Source organism: Meles meles, chromosome 15 (genome assembly GCF_922984935.1).
Source record: "Meles meles chromosome 15, mMelMel3.1 paternal haplotype, whole genome shotgun sequence".
Lineage (NCBI taxonomy): Eukaryota > Metazoa > Chordata > Mammalia > Carnivora > Mustelidae > Meles > Meles meles.
In genome coordinates this window covers 35,491,282-35,518,247 of record NC_060080.1, presented here as the reverse complement: position 1 = coordinate 35,518,247, position 26,966 = coordinate 35,491,282, and the positions used below count along the sequence as shown (strand labels likewise).

Sequence of the window (26,966 nt, the reverse complement as noted above, 5' to 3'; positions counted from 1 at the left end):
GCGCGCGGGGGCGCCCAGGCCACTGGGCTCCGCGGAGCAGGCCAGCGGTCAGCGCAGAGCCGGAGCCGCGCGCGTCCAGTCCCGAGGCTGACGCCAGCACGCCGGCATGGCCCCCGCAGCGGCGTCGGGGGGCAGCACCCTGCCCAGCGGCGTCGCGGTCTTCAGCAGTTTCCCGGACCTGCTCTTCATCTTCGAGTTTGTGAGTGGCTGGCGCGTTGGCGCCGGTGCCGGGGAAGGGGCGGGATGGGTGGTGGCGGACCGGTCCGCAAGCTGCGCAGAGGTCCGCGGAGCATCTGGGGAGCGGGGCTGGAGTGAGGAAAGCCTCTCTCCTCCCACCCCCAGCCTGGTCGTTTGGCCCCCTCTAGACAAGGGCAATGGGCGTAAGCAGTCTCCAGGACCTAGGTGGAAAAGCCAAATTCGCAACATGGGTCAAATGTTGGAAGCAGGCCTGGGTCCACTTGCGGTGCGCTGGTTTCAAAGCCGCGCTCCCAGCTCGCTTCACAGGAGCCGCGCAGAGTATGCCCTTATTGGAGAGCAACGTCCTTGTACGAGTGCCCAGCTTCTCCCAGGGTTAGGATTTCGTTTAAAAAAACAAACAAACAAACAAACAAAAAAACGTCAAAAGAAACCGGAGTACGTATCGCCAACCGACGCCTGGAGATTGGGTTGGTGTTCTGGGAGGAGCTGAATCTGAATTATTCTCTTCTGGCCTTTGAAAGTTTCTGGCGAGTGAAGGTACTTGCCACAACTTTGATCTGGAAATAATAGAACAGGCCATCGTTTGCTGGCCACGGTCATTTTGCCCTGTGCTGCGGGTGGGCGTAATGGAGAGGGGCTGGCCTGAGCGGCAGGAAACCCACGAGTCCCTACTGGAGCTGGAGCCGGAGCCGCGCTGTCTCCGCCGCCGCCGCCACCACCGCTGGTGGCCCAAGAACGCTTCCCACGCCAGGCTCCTAGTAAGGGGATAACTGCAGAGACGCTTCAGACCGCCCTCCCTCGGCCGAAACTCGGCAGGAGCCACAGACCCTTACCTGGGAGGGGGCTGGTGTAGTTACTCTGTGGGTGTGCTGCGTGGCGGCCACCCAGACTCCTTCCCTGCACCCCACTGCCGGAGTGGCTGCCTGGAGGGTTGGTTGGAAAAGAAATTGTCCAAACCTAACTGTTTAAAAACGGGATCTCGGCTTCTTATTGTCTGATGGGAGGTGGGAGGGTGTGAACAGCAAAGGGAATAGGTTCTACTCTCTGTGGAGGGTTTGGGGAAAAGGGTGAGGGGACTGAGGTGGCCTGAGGACACCCTATTACTGAAGTTGTGTGTGTTGAGTTGATCCCAAACCGGGATGTATCCAGAATGATTTCAAATCCTGGAGCTAGCCAGAATCAAGGAAGTGACATCTAGAAGAAACCCTTGACACCACTAATCTAATCGAGAAAACCCTGAACACCACTAAGGCCAGCCCCATCTTTTGTGGATAGGGGCACCCAAGCCTAGAGGGGAGGGGCTTGCATTCACTAGAACATTCTTTTCCTATATGGCTTGTCTGAGCCATGCGGCAGTTAGGCAGTGCTTGCCCAAGGCTGGATTTCTGAAAAGAGCATATAGACCCTCTGACTTGGGAGTCAGTCATGGGTGGTTCCTTCAGAGGCTACTGCATTTACAAAGGCGGAGTTTCATAACCGAAAGAGATGACGGCTAATGGTGAGGTGTGGTGGGGCAAGAGAGACTTTTAACCAACAGAAGGTCTTCCTAGTGTCTCTTAAATTGCCCTTATGAGTGGCTTATTCTACCTTTGTAGCTGTTTGAGGAGCATTAAAACAAGAATCAGGAGAGTGTGTTACTTGCGCTCCAGGCAGAAGACTGTGATCTTCTCCTCTTGCCCTGGCAAGAAAGGGCTCAGGGGCAGCAGGTGGGTTGTAGGTGGCACTGGTTGGGGGGGGGGGGGGCTCCCAGAAGGGACAATCTCCCAGTACTGTCTGCCTCCTCTTGGTATCACAGTTTAGGGGAAGGAGGGCCCCTGAGGGTAGGAACAGCCCAGCCAGGCAGAGCCATCTGCTGGGTGGGGATGGGAGGATACCACCTCCACATCCCAGTAAGTGAAAGTGGAAGGTTGGGTGTGCAAAATCTCGGAACCATGGATTAGTGGAAATTTACACCTCCCAGCAGTTTTGTGACCAGAGATGGTAGGGGCTTCTATAAGAAATCATTCTCTCTTGATAAGAAATCAACCTCTCAGCTGTGTTAGAAGTGATTTTTTTTTCTCTTAATGGCACCTGGGTGGCTCAGTTGGTTAAGCACCTGACTCTTGGTTTCGGCTCAGGTCATGATCCCGATGTCCTGGGATTAAGCCCCGCCCTCACCCTCACTGGGCTCTGTGCTCAGCAGGGAATCAGCTTGAGATTCTTTCTCTCTCTCTGTCTCTCTCTAACGCTCCCCCTACTCATCCTCTGGCACTTGCATTCTCTCTCTCTGAAATGAATAAATACATCTTAAAAAAAAAAAAAAAAGAGGGCACCTGTGTGGCTCAGTGGGACGCCTGGGTGATCCCAGGGTCCTGGGATCCAGCCCCACATCAGACTCTCTGCTTGGCGGGGAGCCTGCTTCCCTTCCTCTCTCTCTGCCTGCCTCTTTGCCTACCTGTGATCTCTGTCTGTCAAATAAATAAATAAAATCTTTTAAAATAAAATAAATAAATAAATAAATTTAAAAAGGAGTGATTTTTTTTTTCTCCTTAATCTCAGCCCTACTTCCCCACCTCCTTTCCTTCCTCCCAACTTTCCAGGAGACCTTAGTTGCCCCAGTGTGTCTCTGAATCTTTCTTCCTCTCCAGGGTGGGGATTGCCCACGGGGTGCCTGAGAGAGCAGAAAAGAAAGCAGACACTGGCCCTTTAAATTTTCCTTTGCCTGTGTTGTAACATTGTAGAGAGGAAGCTGTATGTGTCTAAATGTGTGAAAAGAGTAGGGAGTTAAAGGACTCTGGGAGGGTTTTTTGTTATTTTTTTTAAATTACGGACTATTACAACTCAATGACAAAAAGACACGTAACCCAGTTAGAAAATGTGCAAAAAATTTGAATAGGCATTTCTCCAGAGTAGCTGTAGAAATGGCCCATAAGCACATGTGAAGAGGTTCAGCATCATTCATCATAAGGAACATGTAATAAAAACCACAGTGGGGTACAGATTTGCATGAAATTATGGTGATTATTATTTAAAAAAAAAAAACAGAATATACCAAGTTTTGGTCAGGATGAAATTAGAACCCTCATACACTGCTGGTGTTCTGCTTCTGGAAAACAGTTTGGTGGTTCCTGAAAAAAGGAATTACCATATGACCCAGCAATTCTATGGCTAGATTTTTAACCAAGATAATTAAAAGCAGGGACCTGAATGAGTACATGTACCTGCGTATTCCTAGCGGTACTGTTCACAATAACCGGCAGGTGGAAACGGCCCCAGTTCAGTGGATGGATAGACAGACTGTGATCTGTCCATAGAGCGGGAAATTCTCTAGTCACAGAAAGGAATGAAGGAAGTTCTTGTACATACTGCAAAGTTAAAAACTCTGAAAACATTATGCCAAGTACAGGAAGCCAGCGACCAGAGGTCATGAATTATATGATTCCATTTATGTAAAACATCCAGAATAGGTAAATCCATAGAGACAGAACCCAAACCGGTGGTTGTCCATGGACTGAGATGAGAGGGAGAACAGGGGAACAACTGCTTCATGGGAACAAGGTTTCCTTTTGGGGTGGCAAAAATGTTTTGGAGTTAGAGGTGGTGAATGTGTTAAACGCCATTGAACAGGTCAATTTAAGATGGTTCGTTTTATGTTATGGAGACTTCCCTTCAGTTTTTTAAAGAAAATCAAGAAATACTTCATATTACAGAAGAGGCGCCCACATGATTATCACTATGCTTTGTCAAATCTTAATATTTGGCCTGATTGACTTTTAGTATTCGGGAAATAAAGCTTTTCAGATGGCATCTAAAACCATCGGCTTTTCCGCAATCGTCTCCTCTTCCCTCCATCCTCAGGACAATCCCCGGGCTGTACGTGGTGTTCATGACTCCCAAGCAGAGCTGATTTAAACCTAGACTGCCTGCCTCACTCGGGGTGGACTGCGCGTGGCATTGTTTTATATGTTGTCACTTCCTGAAAATAGTAACATCCCACGGGTTGACGCTGTTTACCTGTTCTTCTCTCGATGGACGCGTTGGCTGTTTTCAGTTTGTTGCTTGCTGCTAGCATCGCCAAGAACCTTCTTGCATGTGCCCTGTTAGTTCAATGTGAGGAAGTTCTTCCCAGAACACCCAGTGAGGATGTGACTTCCTGGTTCATAGGGAATTCACTTCTTCCTTTTCCCAGCTGTTACCCCATCGGGGTGCCAGAGGATGGTTCCAACGGACATGTTCCAGAAGCCGTGTTACCTGGAAGCTGATGGCGCATCATTAAGCTCAGGCCCCTTCTAAGACCCTGCCTTATGTTGTATTCTTTAATAAAGAAGGTTCCCAAAGTGTATACGTTTCAAGCAAAACCTGGACCTTCCAGCTCCCCGCAGCAGTGTGTGAAAGTGCTCATTGTCCCTCATCCTTGCCATACATGATTGCATTAGAATTTGCAATTTTCTGCTAATCCAATGAGTGAGAAATGCTTGGTATGTTTTAAATCTGTAGTGCATTGAGCTGATTACTCACAGCTGAAACTCCCATGCCTGACCTCCCAGTAGCCTGGGAGTCACAGTTGCCAGTGTCCAAGGCCAACAGGGTGGAGCTCCCCTCCCCTGCCAAGGCCAGGAAACTGCCCGAAGGGGCAGGGAAGGGTGGTGGCTCAGGGGAGGGGTGGGGGGTGTTGTCTGGCAACTTCACCCTGGCCCAGCACCCCTATGCAGACCTCTGAAAGCTGCAGGGCCGTGGCAGGAAGTAGAAGGCTGAGCCAATCAGATGGTGTGAGCCACACAGGTCACATTCCTGTTGAAGGCAGTGCGGTCACAGGGGCACCCCAAATGTCCTCTTTCCCAAAACTCAAGCCGGGGCTTTGCTTCTGGCCTGTCCTCCTGTCCCCACCCAAGGAGGACTTCTCCTTTGGGGGACCACAGTCTCCGCTTCCCCTTCCTCCTCTTCCCTTCTAAGCCAGGGGCTCTGTGACGCTTGCCCCCCTCCCCCCGCCCCGTTCAAGAACAAGATGTTAACATAGGAAGTTTTTTGTCCCAGCCCTGGCCAGGGCCAGAGGAAACTTCTCTCACAAAGTGCCGGGTACTGATGATCCATCATCCCCCCCACCCCTGCCCCGTCCCACCTTCAGAACTTGTGAAGGAAATGCCTGAAAATGGAGCTACGGCCTCTGCAGCCTGGCAAGGAGGAAAAGCCACTGACAGAATGGCTGGGAGTAAAGAGAGACCCGGGGAAGGCAGAGAAGGGGGTGGTGAGAGCCAAGGCTCCTAGGGGGCACTTTTCAGGGTGAAAGTGGAGTGGGGGCTCCACCTGGAGTAGGTTTGCAGTTCCGATTCTCACAGTGAACTGGACACGGTAGTTACTCCCAGGACACTGTTTCTCTGACCCCAAATGACTGGGGACTTTTATTATTTGAGAGTGACCGGGTGAATCCTGAGACCTGCCCTAGATTTTCCCCGCCCGGGGTGGGGGGACAGCCACCCTACAGAGCCACATTGTGGGGGCAGGGGAGAAGTAGGGAATGATACAGCAGTTTTCTGGTGGGTGGTCTGCCCTCTGGTTACACTGAGAAGACAGCATGGGGACTCATAGGAACCTCATTTTTCTGAGCTGGGAGGAGACTGGGGGCCGGGGGGAGGGTGTAGTTTGCTCAGGTCACTCAGTCTCCAGGGTGGCACTTCCTGGAATGGCAGCAAGTCATGTCCCCATTTCTGCCTTCACCCAAACACCCACAATGAACTTTTGCCCGCTGCACCTTCTCTCCCCCACTGGGGAGTTCCCAGCCCCTGGGTCTGCTTGTCAAAAACACACTCAGAGGGATTTGAGCCACTAGGTCAAGCCTGGGCCCAAGAATCTGCATTTGCTGAGCCGTTGACTCAGCAAGGTTTGGAGTGGCCACTGGTAGACCAGCCCACCCCCTCGACGTTTCCACCGGGGGCAAGGTGGTAGAGACGGTTCTCAGTGAGAGGCCGGGGGAGGGAATCAGATGCCCTAAAGTTTCTCCTAGGTTCAAGGCAAGCACCCCCTGTGCTCCTGGGGAAATTTCCCCGCTGCCCGGAGCCAGGGACCTCTTCCGTAGTCAACAGGGAGTGGGAGTTGGCCCTGCTGGGCAGTGGCTGAGCTTGGCCTTCACTGGCTGTGCCCACTGACTCCTGACCCTGTGTCTTTGCATTGCGTTTGGGGCCCCTCTCTGTAGCTGTTTCAAAGGGAGTAAGAACCCTGTCTGGCCCTTCTCCTTTCCTCCTCTCTAAAGAGAGGGGAAGAGTGATACGTAGAGGTCTCTCAGGGGTTTGTTCTTGGAGCTGAGAAATGACTTTTCTGGTTTTTCAAGAACCAGAGAGGACTGCTTTGATCGGAGTCAGTGACTTGGAGCTGTTCTCTGGAAACTGTTGAGTGCGATGATGGGGCTCAGCTCCCGCACGGTCACCCGTATGTCATCACAGGCTACATGGAAAAAGGTTGCTTTTCAGCTTCCCATAGGTCACCCCCTGGCTTGACACAGAGGGGCTGATACCTCCGGGGAATGAGGCATCCTCTCTGTCAGAGGGGCGAGTTCAAGAGAGAGGAGGAGGATCCCGGAGGCCACTACCACCGGGGACGGGGAGCGCTCACACTCAGGTAACTCAGCCTGGGTCAGGGCCAGAGGCTGATTGTTTGCACCTTCGCCTGCCACGCCCTGCAGAGGGTGGGGGAGGGCGCCGTGTGGACAGCCTAGGCCAGTTCTGCACACGCTTTGGAACGGCGGCGTGGCTGGGCTCCGGGATTAGGCCCATTCTCAGGGAAAGGCCCATTCTCGGGGTGGGGACTGGGCAACTTGGGCCCTGCCTTGAGGTGGGATGGGGCGGGCCGGCCGGCCTGGACAGGGCTAGGGGCTGAGTCCTCATGGATTGATTCATGGTTAAACCCTGGCCTCCAGCCCCCGCACAAGCCCGTCTGGGGCTTTCTTTTGGACTCTCAAATATCAGTCCCTGGACAGAGTGTTTTGAATTAAAGGCCCCCAGGGGCAGACACTAAGATCCTCCTCCAGCAGACGTTCTCTTCTGGGGCTGATGGGCGCGAGGACAGCAAGTGAGTGGCATGCCTTCTTCCAGAAACTCTGATGTCATGGGCAAGTGCAGACTCACTCCTCACGGGCTTCAGATGGTTTCTGGGGGCCTGGGGAAGGTTCCTGGTACTCTCTGCCTCATGGGGCCCCGACCTGCCTTCTACATTCTAGTGGAAAGTTCTAGCTCCTGGTTAGCTCCTGCTGGGCCCCCAGCAGCATCATTATTTCCCAGGGTCATGGACTGGCATTCATTTTTTGCCGTGCTCAGCTCCAGACTCTTCTACCATTCCCACCTCATTAATAGCTAATGTTCTGCCCACACAGGAGCACAACAACGCCCTAAGGCCTCAGAAAAATATGTAGGAATGAAAAGAAAAGCCTTGTCACCAGCCATCACACATGGATATGCGCGGGCAGAGGGAGAAGGCGCAGCCAGTCCCAGCTGCCCTGAAATTTCACACCGAGCCCCATAGCCCCGGATTCTGAGAGGGGAGGGGGGAGAAAGAGGAGGAGGAGGGAGAGGGCAGGAGTACCCTCCTCCCCACCCAAACTCCTGGATCCAAGTTTGAAGAAGGCCCTCAGAAAACCAAGGGTGCAGGCTCTAAATGGGGGGACAGTCCAGGAACCAAGCCAACAGGGAAGGAAAGAAAGTGAAGCTGGGATCCTTACACCTGTTAGGAGGGGTGGGGGGGGCAGGGTGAAGCTCATGACAAGTGTCTTGCCGATGGACCCAGGGATGAGAACCACAGGCCTGTGCCATACAGAAGAGGGAGTGACGTCCTTCAGTGTTCTGATCTTTTGCTTGTTTTCTGGTGTTAAACACAAAACCTTGGTATTCTCTTCCTCTGAAAGAACAGAGCCTATTGAACAAGTGGAGGGGTGGGGGAAGGGAGGCCCGCTCCGGAAGCCACCTCCCTTGCCGTTCTCTCCAGACCCAGGGTGGCTGGGAGCCCGGTGAAGGTTAAGGGACTAGTCTTCTATTATTCCACGTTGCTGTTCTCAAGGCCATTGCCAAAGTGACCCTAGACAGGGGGAGACTTTGCCGTGAACTGTTTGTGAGCTGCCTTGGGTAACTGCCTCACGCACGGGGCAGCTGACTCAGGCTCCCCAGCCAGCCTGTGGGAGCTGGTCCTCAGCGGCTGTGGGGACATGAGCAGGTGACTGTGCCTTGGTTTCTGCATCAGTAAAATGGGGCTAATAGCACCTGCCGCAAGGATTGCTGTGAGAAATACGTGAATGAGTGTCGTATGCAGAAAGCTCTTAACGACACGATGCACGTAGTTACGGTTCAATAGCTCTTAAGTACACCTGTTATTAATTTATTAATGACTCACACACCTGCTCTGAGATCAACGGGCCAATCCCTGCGAAAAGGAGGCGACTGCAGGATGGGGGCCGGAAGACCCATCCCAATCCACCTTTGGCCTTAGATGCCCTTCTCAGGCAGGCTGGGGGCGAGTGAGATTTGGGAGTGGGTGGGGCTGTTGAGGGCACACTTGACTCGTCTCTGAGATTGTCAAGTACACACAGATGCCGCCCTCTGCAGGGCCTTCCCAGGGCCTCCTCTGTTGAGGGCTCCCCCGGCCAGCCTGCTGGGGTGGCCAGGGGGAAGGGAGGCTGTGGCACTCCTGTCCTGCCTTCTGCCTCGGGGCCAGGGGATGCCTTAAACCTCTTTCACGCACCACCCTGCCAGCTCGGTGCCAGGATGGGTGGGGAGTGCTTTGTGAATTCTCAGTGCCCTGCAAACTGCTGCATCTGCCCAAGGGGAAGGGACCAGTCGCCAGTGGGCCTGGGATTAAGCCTGACGAAAATGATTCGTCTTCAGTGTCAGTGTGTTGCCGTCTGGGAGAGCATTGGTTCAGTAAGAGGGCGGCCTCTGGACAAACGAATGCCCCCACCTCTCCGAGCTTCAATCCTGCCCTGTGGCTGGTGATAAGCCAAACATGTTTCTAGAGCGGGATCTGACAGGAAGGGTCCCACCTCACTTTTGTGTCTTAGGACTCTTTCCAGAACCAGCCCATAGTCCTCCGCTGGTCTCCACAGGAGGCGTTCCTTTAGTGCAGGTGGCATGGTGGGACTAAGCCCTCTATCCTTTGGGCCCAGACTTCCTCAGCACCTCCACCGGGAAGCCCACCCTGAGAGCACTCCTTTCCTGGCACTTGGCACCTATACAGCAGACCCTTGCTTGGCTCTGTCCCCTGCCCGGACCCTAAGACTGTCCGTGTTGCCAGCACAGACCGTGCCCTCTGAAACGTTTGTCTTAGCATGCATTGGTAGGCCGGGGGCTTTCTCATCTCTCTCCTGGTTAATATGAATCACAAGAGGAGCCCCTGACCCCAAGGGCAGATGGAAGATGAAGCTGAGAGTCACCAGCAACTCCCAAGAAAGAACCCCTAGGACCCTGGAAGGAAGTCCCCGGCCCTATATGGGCAGTTCCTTCTCACGGCAGAGGGTACACACCTGTTTTGTCTGTTTGCTCACCACCTTACTATCCTCGTGGTGACTCCCATTAGTACCTCTTGTTTTTCAGGCACTGCAGCCTCGCCCATCGGGTCTAGCATTTCCCCGGATTTGCCCTCTTTACACATGGCTTACTGGTATTCGTCGTGGAGCCTCCTGGTTTCTGTTTATCCTGCCGGGTAAAGCCTGTGGGTATAGGTATGGTCAGGAAACTTTTCCATCCAGATGAGGACATGCTGGTCTGAAAGCCCTTAGCTCTGTGGACCCGAAAGAACTTTTCATTCATTCAGGAATGGGTGACCGTCCTCTGCACCGGGAGGGAGTGATCGGCGTCCGGAGCTTAAAGCCAAGGTCTAGTGCATATTGTGGAAGAGATTTCCCCAGGACTTCAGGGAAGTGGGATTGAGGGACTGGACAGGACCCTCCTCTCAGTCCATACTCACCCTGTTAATGCCCACTGTGGACCTGAACTCAGCCCCTATCCCTTTGAATCTTAAGTCTCTATCTCCCTCTTCACAACCAGACTCAAGACTGCCTGAGTCCTGGTCTTACCTCCAGAAAAAGGGATACTATCTAAGCCTGCCTTGGGAGGGATGATGGCATAATGGAAGGATGAATTTGTTGATGAAGGGGTGGGGAGGACGGAGCAACTTGCACAGGTAAACTGAGTCAGGTGGCCTCAACACCACTCCTGGTGTTTGCCTTAAGAGTGGCCTTGCGGGGGCACCTGGGTGGCTCAGTGGGTTAAAGCCTCTGCCTTCAGCTCAGGTCATGATCCCAGGGTCCTGGGATCGAGCCCCACATCGGGCTCTCTGCTTAGTGGGGAGCCTGCTTCCCCTCCTTCTCTCTCTGCCTGCCTCTCTGCCTACTTGTAACCTCTGTCTGTCAAATAAATAAAAATATTAAAAAAAAAAAAAAAAAAAGAGTGGCCTTGCAGTCAGACTCTCCACACATGAAGAATATTCTGACACCTCCCCCCGCCAGACACCTCCCTAGAGGGTCTGTGCAAATTGCTGGGCTTTGCCCCTGTCCTGGGCAGAGGTGGTTATTGGGTCGCCCTCCCCAGGGCCCTGACACTTTTACCAGGGGCTGACTCCACTTTTGGTGGAGCCTAGCAGCAGGGCTGGACGGAAGAGAGGGACTCCATATGTCTGCCCCGGTGGGTGTACCTGCCTCAGTGCTGGCCGTGGTCAAGGGCACTGTAAAATCTGCTAAATGCACGAATAACAGAATCAGTGAGGGAGGGGGTGAACCAGGGAACAAGTGAAGAAAGCCTCTCCTTTGACTTGCAGGGGGCTAAGCTCCTCCACACCTGGGAGGTGGGGCTCACACAAGAGCCAGGGACCTTGGCAAAAGCCCCACATGGGTGCTTCCTGCCATCACCACCCCTCAGAACAGGAAGAGTCAGCAGCCTCTGTCTCAGACCTGAAGAGAAGAGCCAGGGGATGTTTGGAGAAGGCTTCCACGTTTGGGGGTCTGGTCTCGCGCTTTCCCTCTGAGCTCACTCTGTGCCTTCTCCCACCACCCAGTGCTTACGTCTTCTTGACTTCAGCTTGCTGCGTTGCCCTCCTCCGTGATAGCACGTCCATAACCAGCCTCGACACACACACCCACACCCTCGCTCGGGCACAAGTGCACTCACGCGCGCACACACACACACACTAGTCCAGTCAGTATAGACATTTCCCTCAACACAAATTGAGATTACTGCTCCTGGTGGCCTCATGAGAGCACCGGAGGGCTCAGAGCTCACAGCAGCCGGGACCTGGCTCATCTGGGGTTACCATCTCCCCTTTTCCTTCGCAGGGAGGTGATCGGTGGCCCCTCACCCAAGTGGCAGGATGGTGTAGTTTTGGGTCACTGTCTACGTTCTGTAACCAGTTTCCTTTGCTTCTCGAGAGCTCAGATTACAGACTCCTGTTCACATGTGCCTTCAGGAAACCCACACCATGCCCTCGGAGCCGCTGGGAATTCTGATGCTGGACTCCAAGGCGCCAAGCCCTGCATGGGAAATCCTCTTTAGTTCACACCTTGACTGGTGACTGGGAAAGGATCTGGCTGTGAAGACCAGAGTAAAATGGAGTCCCAGGAAAATATCCAGAGAATCTGAGCGATTCTCCTGCATTGTCCTCAGTTATCCCAGCCGCGCAGGAAAGACACTGGGCAATTGTGGACGCAGAGCTCTTTCAGCCCGGCACAAGCTGTGGAAACACCATACGAATCTTAAGAATGTGCTGGAGGATTCCTTTTGCCCCTTTTGCAACCAAGACTCATTGTTCGAAGACAGGCTCTCTCCTTTTTTAATGCCCTTTGTGTTTCCTTCCACAGAAGCAGACACATTTTTCTCAACTTTTGATTTCTGGGAGATCATTTGTTTTTCTCCTTTTTGATGTTTTTGAAATTATTTTTAAATTCTAGGCCCCAGTATGGTTTGGAGTGGATATCTGTGGTGTGGCGATCCCAGATCCGCTGGTATTTTCTTTCACACGGTTACAGATGAGGCTTCAGCTCATCCTATGACAGCTGAGACAACGAACACTCAGGCGCTCACTTTGTGTCAGGCACTCTGCAGACATAACCCCATTTCACCCCATGGGGTGGGCACTGTTGTTATTGCTGTTTCACAAATAGGGAACAGAGAGGTTAAGTAATGTACCAGGAACAACCAGCCACCCAGCTAGTAAGTGGCAGAGCTGAGACTGAAACCTAGTACTTTAGGCTCCAAAGTCTGTACCCTTCACCATGCTAGCCTGCCTCCTGTGGATTAATTCAGAAAGAAAAATTGAGAACCTTCTCTAAGTTTACATGAGAGCTCCCCCACAGACTATCCCCTGAGAATTTTTTTTTTTTTTACAAAAATCATTTGAGTGGGCAGGCACAAATATAAACTCTTTGAAGTCTTTGGAATTTTTTGGTCTGGTTTTGCATATTACCCCTGGTTCTTAGGAACCTCAACTCTGCTTGGCGTCCCAAACCAGCCTGAATTAAAGATGGGTGGTTTCCAGTCCTAAAACACCAGGGGAAGGGGCCTTAGATCACCAGCTCATTCCCATTCACAGACACGGAGGCTACATCCCAGCATCTGGAGGACAGCCAAGGACAAGCTAACCTCACATTCAAGGCAAGACAGGGACAGAAGCTTGAGGAGGGGAGAAGAGAGGGAGTTTTGCACGGGGAGCCCAGTCAGGACCTGGAGAGTTTGCCTCAGCAGGCATCGCTGGACCGCCAAGCAGGGCATCAGAGATAGGAGCCAGTTCTTACTCTGTTTGACAGGAATTACCAGGACATAATCCAAGGGCTTGTGTTATGGAACCATGTTCTAAGGCTTTTGGCAAACAGCCTGGGATGTCTGTTCCATGTGCTAGTCTAACGCTCCTTCTCTCCACTTGAGTCAGATCACAGACATTGGTGTTCCAGACAATTCTAGCATAGCGTGAAGGCTGCTAGCTACAATGCCAGCCTAGACCCACCACCGTTTTCCAGCTTGGGGTTCTAGGCCTCACAGAGAGAGCTCAGTACAGATGGTTTTCAGGCCATGCAACTTAGCGACTATTTCCGGCAACCACCCTAGCCAGCTGTACCATGTCTGTTATGGAGGACAGTGACCTGGTGTAGGCAGGGGGCAGTGGGAAGTCCGACCTGTTGACAGAGATGAAGGGCAAGTGGGGTCATGCCTCCACTTGGGTGACTAACATTTCCAAATGATTGCCTCGGGGCACTTGCTTGGGGTGGGGGTGGTCCTGGGAACTGCTTGGAGTTTTCTTTACAAAGGGAAATGCTTGAACCCTCACCTACCCCCTTCTCTTGACAAATATTTGGCCAGTGGGGTCCTGAGGTCAGGATGGGGTGGACTGCTCCCTGCCCAGGATGCCTTATCTCCGCAGGTGTGGGTGCTGTGCTTGTTCTCTCTGTTTGCTCTCTGCACACTTAGTAGGTGGAGTGGGACAGGCACTGGCTTTGTCCCATGATTCACACTGAACCCCAGTTTTCCATGGAGCGGGGCCTTAAAGGCCTTCATGCTGACTCAGAGATCGGTTCCGTCGCTAGTGTCCTCCCCGTTAAGCCCCGTCTTCAGCCACCCCTCCCCCTCACTGCATGCCTTATGCCCAGCTCCCTGGCCTTCTGAAGCCCTCACTGTGGCTTCAGCATCTTCTGGACTTTGCCTGTACATTATGTTATATTACATTACATTACATTGTAATATCATCATGTACTCCTTCCTCCCCCCTGGAAAGGCACTCCTTGACCTTTCAGCCTGGTAAACCAGTTAGTCCAACTCTCCCTTCAAGACTTGACTGGGGCCCTGCCCCAGCCCAGGCTGCTTTGGCCCCTCAGGACTGGTTATCATCCTGCCTTGTAAACCGGCTGTGTCTGCATCTGTCCCCAAGGGCTGTGGGCCCCGCGGGTGAACGCCGTCTAATTCCGGTCGGGGGTGGTGCTGGGCACAGCACCAGAAGCCTCACACTCACACCCAGAGCGTCAGCCAGTGCGCTCCAGCCTGCAATGTGGCACAAACTGCCATTTGCAGATGAGGAGGCCAAGCCCCAAGAGCCTGACTCCCACGACAGTCTGGTCCAGCGGCTTGCGGGGAGAGCCCTCCCCCACCCCGGTCCGGCAGGGCTCCCAAGCCACTGCTGGTGGCACAGACGCTGCGTGGTGGCTGGGCCGCGGGAGCCCGCCCGCCCGGGAGGAGCGGGCGCCTTCGCGCGTGCGCAGCTGCTACAGCTGTGGCGGCTTGCGACCGGCATCGGGCATCGGCCCCTGGCTTCTCACAACCACGATGCCTGTTTGCAGGGCGGTACTCACAGACCTCTAGTTGAGAGTAGATGTCATGGTTCAGCTGTCTTTTGTCACTTACCCCTCCTGTCCTCGGGGTTCTGTCCCCATCTCAGCACCCCTCCCAGAGGGTCCTACCCTGGGGACCCACTGGGCAGGGCCATGGGGGAGTAGAGGACAGGCCTCTGCCAGTCTTTTGGGAGCAACCCCCACCCCCACCCCGGGTTTTAGTCGTTTCATCTGTGCTGAGGACATGGCCTTCCCATGATGGGTAACTTAAAATACATTCCATTCCGGGGAGAGACTGGGCTGGTGGCATGCTTCCTTCAGGAACGGTCCTGGGAACTCGCGGCTTGGCAGCTTGGAGACTCCAAAAAAAAAAAAAAAAAAAGTGTCCAGAGACACGTTCACTCAGTGTCCCCTAGATGACAGGGGTCAGAATGGGCCAGTGGGGTGTGCTGTGATGGTAGAGATATTTTGTGAAAGTCCCCTTGAGAGAGAATTTCTCACTTTGAAAGGCATTACATTAATGGAAAAAAGCCAGTCATAAAAGCTCATCTTTTGTCATACGATTCAACTCAATGTGGAAGTTCAGAATAGGGAAATCTTATAGAGACAGGAAGTAGGAGGATTAGCAGTCACTTAGGGATGGGAGGGAGGGAAGCGAGCGATAGCTAAAGGTACAGGGTTTCATTTGAGATGGTGAAAAGATCCTAAAGTTGGTCTGGAGATGGTGATGGTACATATCTGTAAATAATCTCTAATCATTGAATTTTACAATTTAAATAGGGGAGTTGTCCAGTACATGAATTATATCTCATTAAAGCTGCATGTGAGAGAGGGAGAATTGCTTCCCACCATCTCACTATGAAACTTGCCGCTATAGACCAACCGTGCAAAGAAATAAAAAGCATACTTGTTAAAAGGACCTTTGCAAGGTCATACACCCAAAGGCAGGATAGGGTCCTGAGGTCTGCTAGGGAGCAGGGGGCTTGGACTGAGCCCAGGGCGGGCTTCCCTTCTATGGACAAGTATTCTTACCATGGGCTCCAAGAGTCAGAGAGAGAGAGAGAATTCATTTTCCAGGGAGCTGGATCACGGCGTCGTCAGACTGGTAAAGACACACACGCAAGGCAGGACAAGCACCCGGATAAACTTTAACGCTCCTCTCTGCACTGGGTGCCAGAAGTTCAGCATCAGAACTGGGGCCACATCGATAGCACATGCTCTGGACTCTGTGGCAGGCACTCTGGGCCGTGGCTTCACTCTGACTCCACTTTCTTTTTCCTGCCTTTGATTCCTGGCCAAGCCACAGAGGGAGAAAACTAGCAGTTGGAGAGAAAGTCACAGGAGTCTGTATGGCATCCTGAGAGCCATCTTCCCAGATTTTGCCATTGACTGGTACCACCAGTGCATTAACTTACCCCATATGGTTTTTAGTTAATTTTATCCAAAATAACTGTATCACTATTTTAAAAATAAAAACAGCATTGGGGCGCCTGGGTGGCTCAGTGGGTTAAGCCGCTGCCTTCGGCTCAGGTCATGATCTCAGGGTCCTTGGATCGAGTCCCGCATCGGGCTCTCTGCTCAGCAGGGAGCCTGCTTCCCTCTCTCTCTCTCTCTGCCTGCCTCTCTATCTACTTGTGATCTCTCTCTGTTGAATAAATAAATAAAATCTTAAAAAAAAAATAAAAACAGCATCATTGCTCAGGCCGCCAGCCCATTCCAGGAGCCCCTGCTCTAAGGGAGCTCCAGACCTCTGGCTCAACCCTGAGCCCCTCTTGCCTTAGAAAAACCAAAGAGTGAAAAAGAGAATCATTTTTCCCGGTGTGGCATTCAGCGTTATCAATGCTATGTCCACTGGCTGCCTGCAAGCACCTCTGGCCCATAGTGTCCCTCACAAGATTCCCTAACACAGGACTCTCCGTCCACACTAAATCCATAAGTCATTCCCGTTTACCCATATGCATCTGACATGAGCCCCTGAAGGCTGGTTAACTAACTCATACAGGTGGACAGGTGTCCCACACCCGGAAGTCTGCCATGAACAAGAGGGACCTCACCCCCTCCATCACATGGTGGGATAGTACCATTTTGTAACTAACCAAGGACACCGATTTTGTGCTGGGAACTGACAAGGAGAAGGAAGGGCAGGGCTCCCTGAGAGCATATGAGGGAACCTGAGATCAGTCCTCCTTGGACGGTCTTCTGGCACCTAGTAAAGGACGCTCCGGAGAGGAACATCCCCCAGTCCCTTTCTTCTGCCCTCCATATAGGCATGCTTGTTCTCCCACTTCTCCAGGCCATGCTCAGCCAAGTTCTCAGCCACCCGCACGTTCATATCCCTTTGCCAGGGCCCGTTAGGGAAAAGGCGAAGTCATCTCTGTGGTCTTAGAGACAGCTATGGATGAAAGGCACACACACAGATCTTATGCTACGGTGGTCTAAGGGTTTTTATTTAAGTGTTTGCTCCAATGACTGCAAGTTGTAAAATGCGTCCCACTGCCTCTGCTGATGCCTTCCCGGACCCCCAGATTCAAGAGTAGAGGAAGTGATCTGGTCAGAGATGCCCTGATCGGAGTCATCAGGCCCGGCTTTGTTTGATGACCCCAGTTTCTTCATTGCTCTGATTTTTCTACTCAAATGTGATTCCGTCCTGATGCTTCTCAGTTGAGAGGCTTAGAGAGCACCTGTGAGGATGGGGCGGGGGGGGGGGGGCTTGCCTAGCTGGTGGACAGCAGATACAGGAGAGGGGGCTCAGCTACCACTTGAGTTCACTCCACAGGGGATCTAAGGCTGGGAGGGCATCCTGTCCTCAGCCCCCAGATGCTCTGAAGGACCTTGGAGACCTTTGGCCACAGAACCCTCTCCACCTGTGTTCCAGCCTTTCCGAGCACAGTCTTTACCTGGGTGGGGGACAGTGGAGAAGTCCGAACTGTCTTCCTGGGGAATGAAGAGGGGCAGGGGAAGAGAAGACAATCCCAGATTTGGTGGGTGTGCTTTTGTCCTCAGGGAGCCAGGACTGTGGCCTCGGGGCGTGGTATGACTCCTGTGCTGTCCTGTGCTCCTCTTTGAAAACATGGGGCTCCCTGAGGCTTCAGACGCCAACAGGGAAATGCTTCTCTCACACCAGCCTAGGCCACCCAAGGAGGCAGGCTGACCTCTCTACTCCAGCCCGGACCCCACTAGTCAGAGCACTTCCTGGATTTGGGGATTTAAGGGTGAATTTAAAAAATATATATATGCTTATGACATAATGTGATCTATTATTTTGCCAAGTAAAGACCAAAAAAATTCTGCTAGTCGGGGCGCCTGGGTGGCTCAGTGGATTAAGCCGCTGCCTTCGGCTCAGGTCATGATCCCAGAGTCCTGGGATCGAGCCCCGCATCGGGCCTGCTTCCTCCTCTCTCTCTGCCTGCTTCTCTGCCTACTTGTGATCTCTCTCTCTGTCAAATAAATAAATAAAATCTTTAAAAAAAAAAAAATTCTGCTAGTCACTAACTTTTCATAAAAGGAAAGATTTTTAATGTCAAAATATTAGGATTTAATCTAGGATAAAACCTCAGAATAATGATAATACTAGAGGAGATAAGTCCTTTCTCGGGAGGACAGATTACTTAGTGTCCACATGCCTCAGTTTCCCCATCTGACAAATGGACCTTCTCTGTAGGGTTGTTGAGAGAATTAACTGAGTTAATATTTTCGAAGTGCTTAGGATGGTGCCTGGCATGTAAGTATGTGATATACATTTTTGTTAAATAAAAAATCAAAATCGCATTTAAAATGTGAACAAAGGCAAGCAAGCAGGGATTGGACTGAGACCTGCAATGCAGGCAGAAAGAATGGTTTTGGGGGAGGAAAATGCCCACCGCCATTCTCTGCCTCCTTCCTGTTTTTCTGCTCGCAATGCCCCAGCATGACTGTATGTCTGGCCCTTCCTGGGTGCGGGCTTTCCCGCTCTGATGCTCACCCCTGCCCTTCCTCCCTCCGCAGGTCTTTGGGGGCCTGGTGTGGATCCTGGTCGCCTCGTCCCTGGTGCCCATCCCCCTGATCCAGGGTTGGGTGATGTTTGTGTCCGTGTTCTGCTTCCTGGCCACTACAACCCTCCTCGTCCTGTACATAATTGGCGCCCACGGCGGGGAGACTTCCTGGGTCACCCTGGTGAGTCACAGCCCGGAATGTTTGAAGTGGGCGGGTGGGTACTGGACCCTCTCCACTGGCAGGCTGGCTTTTCCAGGGCTGGGGGATGGTCCCGCTGATGACTCCTAGCCCCATTCCCAGGCTAAGCTGGCCAGACCTTCGACTCTGAGCTCTCCCCAGCAGCCCAGGGCTCCCCACAGCAAGGAGGTCAGGAGAAGGTGGAAGCAAAGGTTGATTGTTGCTGTCTAATTCCCATTGGGCCTGCTCGGCTTTCTTCTGCATGACTGCCTTTTTCATGGACAACCAGCAGCCCAGCCCCCTTCCCCATCCGCCTGCACCTGCCAGGTGCCTGCTGGTGTCTCCCAACATCCAGGAGAGCTGGTTTCCATCTTAGGAAGGGGCAGGGACCTGGGGGCTGGCCTTAACTGCCCAGTGGGAGGCCAGGCTTCCTGGCCAGTGCCCAGTGATGACCTTCTAAAGCAGGGTCCCCAGAGAAGGACTTGGAGGTGGCAGAGGGATAGCCTGTTGTCTTAATTCTGCCTAAATTCTGCCTTCAGGTCCTTGAAGCAGGTAAAACTTACACATGGGACACCTGCCTTTTATCTATGGCAGAAGAGGGCAGGGCCATTTTGCAAGACCTCTACTCTCGAAAGGCCTCCTACTTAGAATTTCTTTCTCTTTTTTAAAAGTTTTTATATTTTTTTGTTTTTTGTTTTTTTTTTAACTATTTTATTTATTAGAGAGTGAGAGAACACAAGCAGGGAGAGTGGCAGAGGGAGAGAGAGAAGCAGACTCCCCACTGAGCAGGGAGCCCAACCCAGGGCTCAATCCCGGGACCCCAGAGATCATGACCTGAGCCGTAGGCAGACACTTAACCAAATGAGCCACCCAGGCACTCCCTACTTAGACTTTTGAAATTACAGCTACTTAAAAACCCCATTCTAGTCCTTTTTTGCTTTTAAACAAACCTGGAGTTCGACCACCCAAGAAAAACTGAACACTAACAAGACAAAACCATAGTGGAAATGGCCTGGGCCCCTTTCCCCCTGCCCTGGTCGCTGAGGCCACATCTGAACTGGGACTGTGACCACCTGGGGGTTAGATCCCAGGCTGTCCCTCCTGACCCCCAGCTCTTCCTCGATCCCACGTCAAGGGAAAGCAGCGTGCCTTCTCCCCTAAAGTCCTGACTGTGCCCCCCGCCACCATGAGCTAGAACCCGCTGGGCAGTGCTGGTTACCCATGCTCTGTGAGGAGGGGGCCGGGGTGGGGTGATGGGGGGACGGAGCAGAGGGCAGGGCAGGAAGGGTCTTCTTTCCTAAAGGAAGCAGTAGAAGATGAAGGCAGGACCTGAGCCATGCCAGGAGGGTACAAGAGGTGGGGGCAGACAGGCCTGGCTAAGACCACAGCTGCCCCCCTCTCTCACGGCCCTCTCTGACCCTGTAGGATGCAGCCTACCACTGTGTCGCAGCCCTGTTTTACCTCAGCGCCTCCGTCCTGGAAGCTCTGGCCACCATCGGGATGCAGGAGGGCTACACCTACAAACAGTACCACGAGAACATCTCCGCTGTGGTGAGTCCCCTGGGCCACTTGCCCCTGGGCCCAGCTCCCCCTGCCCAAAGAGAGAGGGTCAGCAGAACTCTGTATGGACCCTCCCTCTCTTTCTGCTTCACTGACTCCTGAAGAAACAAAGCCCTGGAGGAGGGAGCTGACGTGCCCCAGCCTCCCTTAGCCCTCTGGTCTGCGCCGGGGTGGGCTTTGCAAAAGGGAAACGACCGCGAGTGTCAGGCACTGTCTGAACTCTCCATGACGGATCTTGTTTAACTCTCCCCATAGCACTAGGATGTAGGCGCTCTGATTATACCCATTTCACAGATAAGGAAGCAGGATGCTGAGGACATGGATAGCTTGCTCCAAGAGGGTCAGGAGTTGCTGGTGTCCAGGCTGGTGTTCTGTCACCCCTACTCTTAGCACCTGTTTGGAGCAGTGAATCTGGCCATGTGGGTGCCCTGGCTCTCCCTGAGTGGTCTTCCCTTCAAGCACATAGTCAGGCCAGGGAAGCACTGAGGCCACAGATGTCAAAGCAAGTGGCCAGGGTCTCACCAAGCCGCGGACTTCAGGGCTGGGGTTGTGCAAAAGCTTTTCTGGGCCCAGCGTGTCCAGACCTGTGAGTGTTTGCTGCTGCAGTTAGGCCCTTCAGCTCTTCGTGACGATGCTTCCTGCCCAGTGGCTCTGAGAACCTGTTGGAGCAGGAAAGGCCGGAGCTCATGCCTCTGCCATTTCCTTGAGCTGGTACCTCAACGTGCTCATCTGTGAAATGAGCCCGTACTTCCTGTCCGACTCCCTCAAAACCACAGAGATGTTAAATCCCTTTCTCCAAGCCCTCACAGTGAGCAATGGGGGCTACGGGAGCTTGAGCCTCCTTCACGCCATCGGCAAAACAAATGGGGGTGCCTGCTGTGTGTGGCCAAGGCGCGTGGTGCATGAGGGCCTCTGGACTCTGAAGGAAGCGTCTCCAACTTTGGGCCCAGACCCACTGGTGCACTTCGAGGGCATAACCCGGATTCCCTTTTTAATGGAATGAATCAGACAGAGAGTAGGAGAAGGTTTTGATTCCTAAAACCTTCTTCCAGGCTGCATGTGAGGGCTACCACCCGGATGTGAACTCACAATAGCCGATGTATCTCTAGCCACTTAAAAAATATGAAAGAGGTTTAGGAACTAGCACTCCTCAGATCTCTAAAGGTCGACCTGTGAGTTCTACGAATCCTGAGGTCAAATGTGATGATCGATCCCAAGATCCCAGCTGCAGGAGACAAAACTGTGCTGTCCCCAGTTTTTGGAAAGACTAGAGCAGAGGCTGAGAGAAAACGCACAGGGAGGGGCATGGTTGGGCTCTTGGAAAGGGTTTGGGGGGGTGTTCTTCCTGCTCCCAGAGGGAGGGGTCTGGAGGAAATTTCCCGAAAGCCTTGCCTGCAGGTCCCTATGGGACCATTCCCCCACCCCAAAGACACACATTCTCCTTAAGTCCCCAGCCTACTCTCCAGTTCCATAAATATGGCCACTTCTGGCCCCTGGCATCCCCTCAAATGTCCCACAATGTGGGAATGGCTCCCAATTTGGCTCAGTTCCCAAGATGGCTGGTTTCTAAATAGGAACGTGGCCAGGCCTCACCTTGGTTGTTCTCCCTTCCCTCAGGAGGCTGGTAATCCCGCCTCCTCTGTCATCCTTCCAATGACTCTGTTGGGAGCCACCTCGCCCCATCCCAACCCCAGAAGCCTTCTCTCCGAACAGACATCAGCAACAAGGTGTTAGACAACAACTTCCGTAAAGTTATTGCAGGTGACAGTCGTGAAGTGCACATGGAGCGGCCAGCAGGGAACAAGCCAGTTAGGGTGAATGACTGCCTCGGCCCAGGGCATAGACCTCTAGTTGAGAACCACTGTCATCTCCTGTGCTCCAGCTTTCCTCTTTTTCTCCTTACCAAAATGCAACATACATCCAGAGAAGGGAGTGGGTTGCCAGTGTACAGATGGGTGAACTTCCATGAAGTGAACTCCTCTGTGCAACAAGCATCCAAATTGAGAAACAGAACTTAATAAATGGGGGTGGTTCAGTGGTTAAGTGGTTAAGTGGGTTAAGCCTCTGCCTTCTGCTGAGGCCGTGATCCCAGGGTCCTGGGATCGAGCCCCACATGAGGCTCCCTGCTCAGCAGGGAATCTGCTTCTCCCTCTCTCTCTCTGAACCTCCTCCCCACATGTTTGTTTTCTCTCCCTTCCCCTCCTCAAAGAAAAAAAAAAAGAACATAATACATGGCTCCCAGAGTCCCTCTGTCCCGCCACTATCACTGTGCACCCAAACGAAGGACACCGGCCTCCTGATTTCTAGCTGCCTAGTTCAGTTGTGCCTGCTTTTGAACTTGGAAATGGAGTCATGCACTGTGCACTCTTTTATGTCTGGCTTCTTGCTCTCAGCCTTAGGTTCGTGAGGCTCATCCACATTTTTGGGTGGAGATGCAGAGTGTTTATTCTCACTGCTGTCTAGCATTCCGCTGATGACTACACCAACATCTACTTATCCACACCGCAATTGATCATGTCCCCCCATTTATGTTGAATAAGATGTACATGGGCAAGCCCAGGGCCAGAATCCAGAATGAAAACGCTGCCTGCAGGCCAATGCCCTGGGCTAAAGGTCATGTAGGAGCCTGGTTCGATGTAAAGTCACGTCTCTCTATTTGAAATGTCAGCTGTATCTGCTTGCAGGGGCGACCCTGCCCAACCAGACCATGTCTTTCCTTCATCCAGGGGGTAGCAAGCCCAGAAATGGGGAGGTACCTCAAGACATTCTCCCACACATTCCTGGACTTTGGAAGCATCTGGCCTGCCTCTCCCCTCTCTGTTACTTAGCTGGGGCTGCCTCAAAAGCCATGCTTCTCCCTCTCTCTCTCTCCTTCAGAGAGTCTATGCCAGAGGGATCTCTGGGACTGGTGAGAATTGAGAGGGCAGCTGGAAATTTCTGCAGAAATCTAGAGTAACAATAATGTCAGCCATTTAGGGAGAGGGGTTTCTGAAGGCCCAAGTATATGCCACATGCATTCATGTCCCCGGCTCTCAGGGTCCCCAGGGTGCCATTGCTTGACCTCACTTGGAAAATAAGCGTCTGTTTCCTGCTACTGCGGGGGACATCTGAGGGGGATTCCTGCCAAGGTTCTCATTGGGTCTGGAATTCCCCAGACAATAAAGTGCTCCCATCTGACAGGGAGAGGTGTTTGGGGGCTGGGGAGCTGCTCAGTCAAATGCTCGGTCACGTAGAACTGCTCCTTTTAGATGCTGTTTCCGGATGAGTTCGCTTAAATTTGTTATTAAGTAACTCGGCTTAGTCATCTCCTCTGGCCAATGAGGGTGCAGGGTTCGCCCATGTGTGGAGGCAGGGAGAGAGCCGGCATGAGGACCGCTGATGTTTATGAGCATTTCCGAGAGTCACGGAACCGTAGCTGCCCTAACGTCGTGCGTGGGTTGGCAACTCTTGACCCCACACCCAAGGTCACAAATCCAGGTGCAGATATTTGACTTGGGGGCTGGCAAGCCTTCAGGGAGGCCAGCCACCCAGAGCAGGTGATAGGAATAGACAGTGCCCGCGTGAACACAAGGCTGGGCCTTGAGAGGGACAAAGGGACCATTTGCCCCATTTCCAGGGCCTTTGTTCCCATCATCAAAGCCCTGACTGGATCTTTCCAACAGCTTTCTCAGTAAGCCCTGCTCCTTTTGGCCAAAGCCCTAATGCCTTCTCCCCATCCCAGTCCCTCATTTCTTGCGAGCCTGACACCCTTGCCCATGCTTATGAAATTAAGATCCCTAGAAGAAAATTCTGGTGGGTGTCTGAGGATGACCAGACAACATCCAGCCCTTAACCAGAGCCAGCAAACCCACGTGTTCATATTCTCTTAGCCAAGGCCAGCGGAATCACCACTGGCGGACTCTGCCCTTACTGGTGCGGGGGGAGGACGTTTTCCATGGAGAGCGGGTGTCATTTCAGGGGTCTCCGAGGGCCTCCATTTCTAGCTGGGTCGCACCAGCACGATGACTTGTGTGATGACAGATACTTGACCTTGCACACCAAGTCCTGTGGACCGGTGGGTCACCTGGTGCTCTGTGCTGAGCGCGTTCTGGGGCCACATCTGGGCGCAGCAGGAAAAGATGTCTGCGGGAGTGATGGGCTCTCCCCGTACACCCCCATTAATCGTTGTTTCTCTTGGTTCCAGGTGTTTTCATATGTGGCCACTCTCCTGTATGTGGTCCATGCAGTGTTTTCTCTCATCAGATGGAAGTCTTCTTAAGGCCGCAGAACTTTTGCTGAAAACTCAGACGGTGTTCACTGACCAGCCCTCCTTCCAGTGTAACATTTTAGAATTCAGAAATACTCCCGAGGGTGGGAAAAAGAAACCAAACAAAAAGCAACACTCTGTCTCTTGTGGGTGTTACGTTGACTCTCCCCTATACCTTCATGTCAGGGTTGGGGGGCTTGGGGTTGGGGGGCTTGGGCGTTTAACCTCCAGTGACTGAGCTGTCTTTCTAGAGCTGTTTTCTGTTTATGAAAGGGGGCCGCGGGGGTGGGAAATGGAGACTGTAACCACGAAACCAAGATGCCCTGTTAAGCCCTGGACCAGATCTTGAGAACTGTCTTCTGGAATTTTCCACGAGCTCTTTTGAGGACCCATCCTGGGGCCCGTTTCCAAATCCTCACGGATAGTCTGCCTGTTCTGGGGGGTAGAGCTCATCCAGCAAGTGTCTGCCGATGTCCACGGTGGAAGATGATAAAACTTTGGAAAACGTCATGCAGTGCCTTTGTGCTCGGTACCTTTGTGCGGTCTTGGGGGGGGTTTGTTTTTAATTTCCCAATTATCAGGGACTCCGTCATTTCCGTTGTCTTTCCGAGGAATCCTTGGGCTTACACGGAATCTCGAGAGGCAACATCAAATGTCAGTTCAGAGGACAGCTGTGTACACCCTGCAAGAGAGCACGTCACTGGGTATCTGCACCCCACCCCCCCAGCAACCATGCTTGTCCGATGGCTCTGTCCTCTCTGGAAACACATCAAGTACCAGCCCGGGGGACCCCTTCTTTCTGGTGGAACAGAGACCCCCTACAAGACAAAGGGGTCTCTGCTCCATTAGAAAGTCCTTAAGCCAGGGGACACCTGGGTGGCTCAGTCAGTTGAGCACCCCACTCTTGATCACTGCTCAGGTCTTGATCTCAGGGTCATGAGTTCAAGCCCCACACTGGGCTCAGTGCTGGGTGTGGTGTCTGTTTAAAACAAACAAACAAACACAAGTCCTTAAGCCAAAAGAAAACAGGATGCAAAATTTCCTTCTCACTCCTGGTGAAGCTGATCAGAAATTCTCTGGGCAGTGTGCTTTGTGCTCTATTGCAAAAAGGGATGAGGGTAACAAAATGTTTTCTAGAATTTCCTTGGGCCACTCCCAAGGAGAGCAAGCAGACCAGACTACTGAGGGAAAGGAAGTAAGAGGACGAGTGGTGAGTGCCATGTTTCAGGTGCGGGATGTCTGGATTGAAAGGAGAGGGGGCGTTAGGAAGGAGGGAGCTCAGTTAGGAATCCTGAAAGCCTGGCTTCCATTTTAAAATGCTGCCTTGTCCCTTTGCTCGGAGAATTTAATGATATGCCACAGCTGGGCACAAACCAGGTGTCTCAAAAAACCAGTTGCACCCCCAGCGATGGAGGTCTACAGGCAGAGGCTGGACAGCCTCTTGCTAGCAGCCACATAGAATGAAGATTCAAGCCTCAGGCAGAGGTTTAGCAAGTGCACATTTTACTCCCCTTCCAACTTAGGGATGCCTTGACTAAATGGGGTCTCTGTGGTATTTTCAGGTTATCCCTGTGATCCCAGGGTCATTGTACTGGAACAAAGGCCACTTTCAGTGAATCCACTTAAAATAAAATTGAAGTAAAAATTTCATAGTAATTGGGAGCAAAAAGTTTGATTGAAGCTTTATCCTGAAAAATATGCATTAAAAATCATGAAGAAATGATAGGAAGTTTGTCATGTGTTTAACAAAATTTGCAATCAAGAGTTGATTGAGACAAGTGGCATTTTCATCCCCCAACAAAACTGCCTGCTTGCCTGCTGGCGACCCAGAAACAGGGTGCCGATGGAGGAGCATTTCTGGCCCCCAACAAAAAAGAGAAACCAAAGGCTTGCTTGAATTTCCCAAAGGTTCCTCAGTGTTTAGGAATTTTAATTATTCTCTTTAAAGGAATCTTGATTGGCTCTTTCTCTTTTCTCGTTTTCATTTGCAAATTGGTCTAATGATAAAATGCATAAAATCCCTATTCGACCAAGGCTTTCTTTGCAGGTGACTCTTCTGAGAGGACTTCCTCATTCCTCCCACACTGAGTTCTTTTTTTTTTTTTTTTTTAATTTGCAATTTCATCTGGTAATTGATTTGCATCTGTTCTCATTGGATGCTAATGGAATGCCAGCCTCCAAACAACACCCTCTCTTGGTCTCTGGTCTTGCTTTTCCCATTTGCCCAGACCCTCCTCCCCGCCGCCGGCCCCCAAACCTAGTCTAGTTTCCTTGCTCGGGCATCCCATCGCTCAGCTCTTCTGCACCCCGATGTTTAGGATGTGTTTGCAGGGTAAGGGCTGACTGTTGGCAGGCCTTCCTGCTAAGGGCACTGACCCTCTGGGAACCCGCAATGCCTGGGTAGGGAGCACTTAAGTCTGCAGGGCAAGAGTCAAGTGGTCCTCGGACCCTGCGGAATGGGCATCGACTGAGCACCTGCTCTGCTGGGACCGTTGATGGTGTGGGATGCTGTCTGCCCCCCAAAGACTCTTGTGGCTGGCACGCCTCACC

General features: G+C 52.4%; 1 protein-coding gene across 1 annotated transcript; it reads left to right on the top strand.

Moving 5' to 3' along the window:
- On the top strand, positions 1-24,926 carry MAL (mal, T cell differentiation protein). Its single transcript, XM_045979631.1, has 4 exons — positions 1-199; positions 18,446-18,613; positions 20,036-20,161; positions 24,354-24,926. The coding sequence occupies exons 1-4, from the start codon at positions 107-109 to the stop codon at positions 24,426-24,428; spliced, it is 462 nt and encodes a 153-aa protein (XP_045835587.1). The 5' UTR covers positions 1-106; the 3' UTR covers positions 24,429-24,926.
- The last annotated feature ends 2,040 nt before the right edge of the window (positions 24,927-26,966 follow it).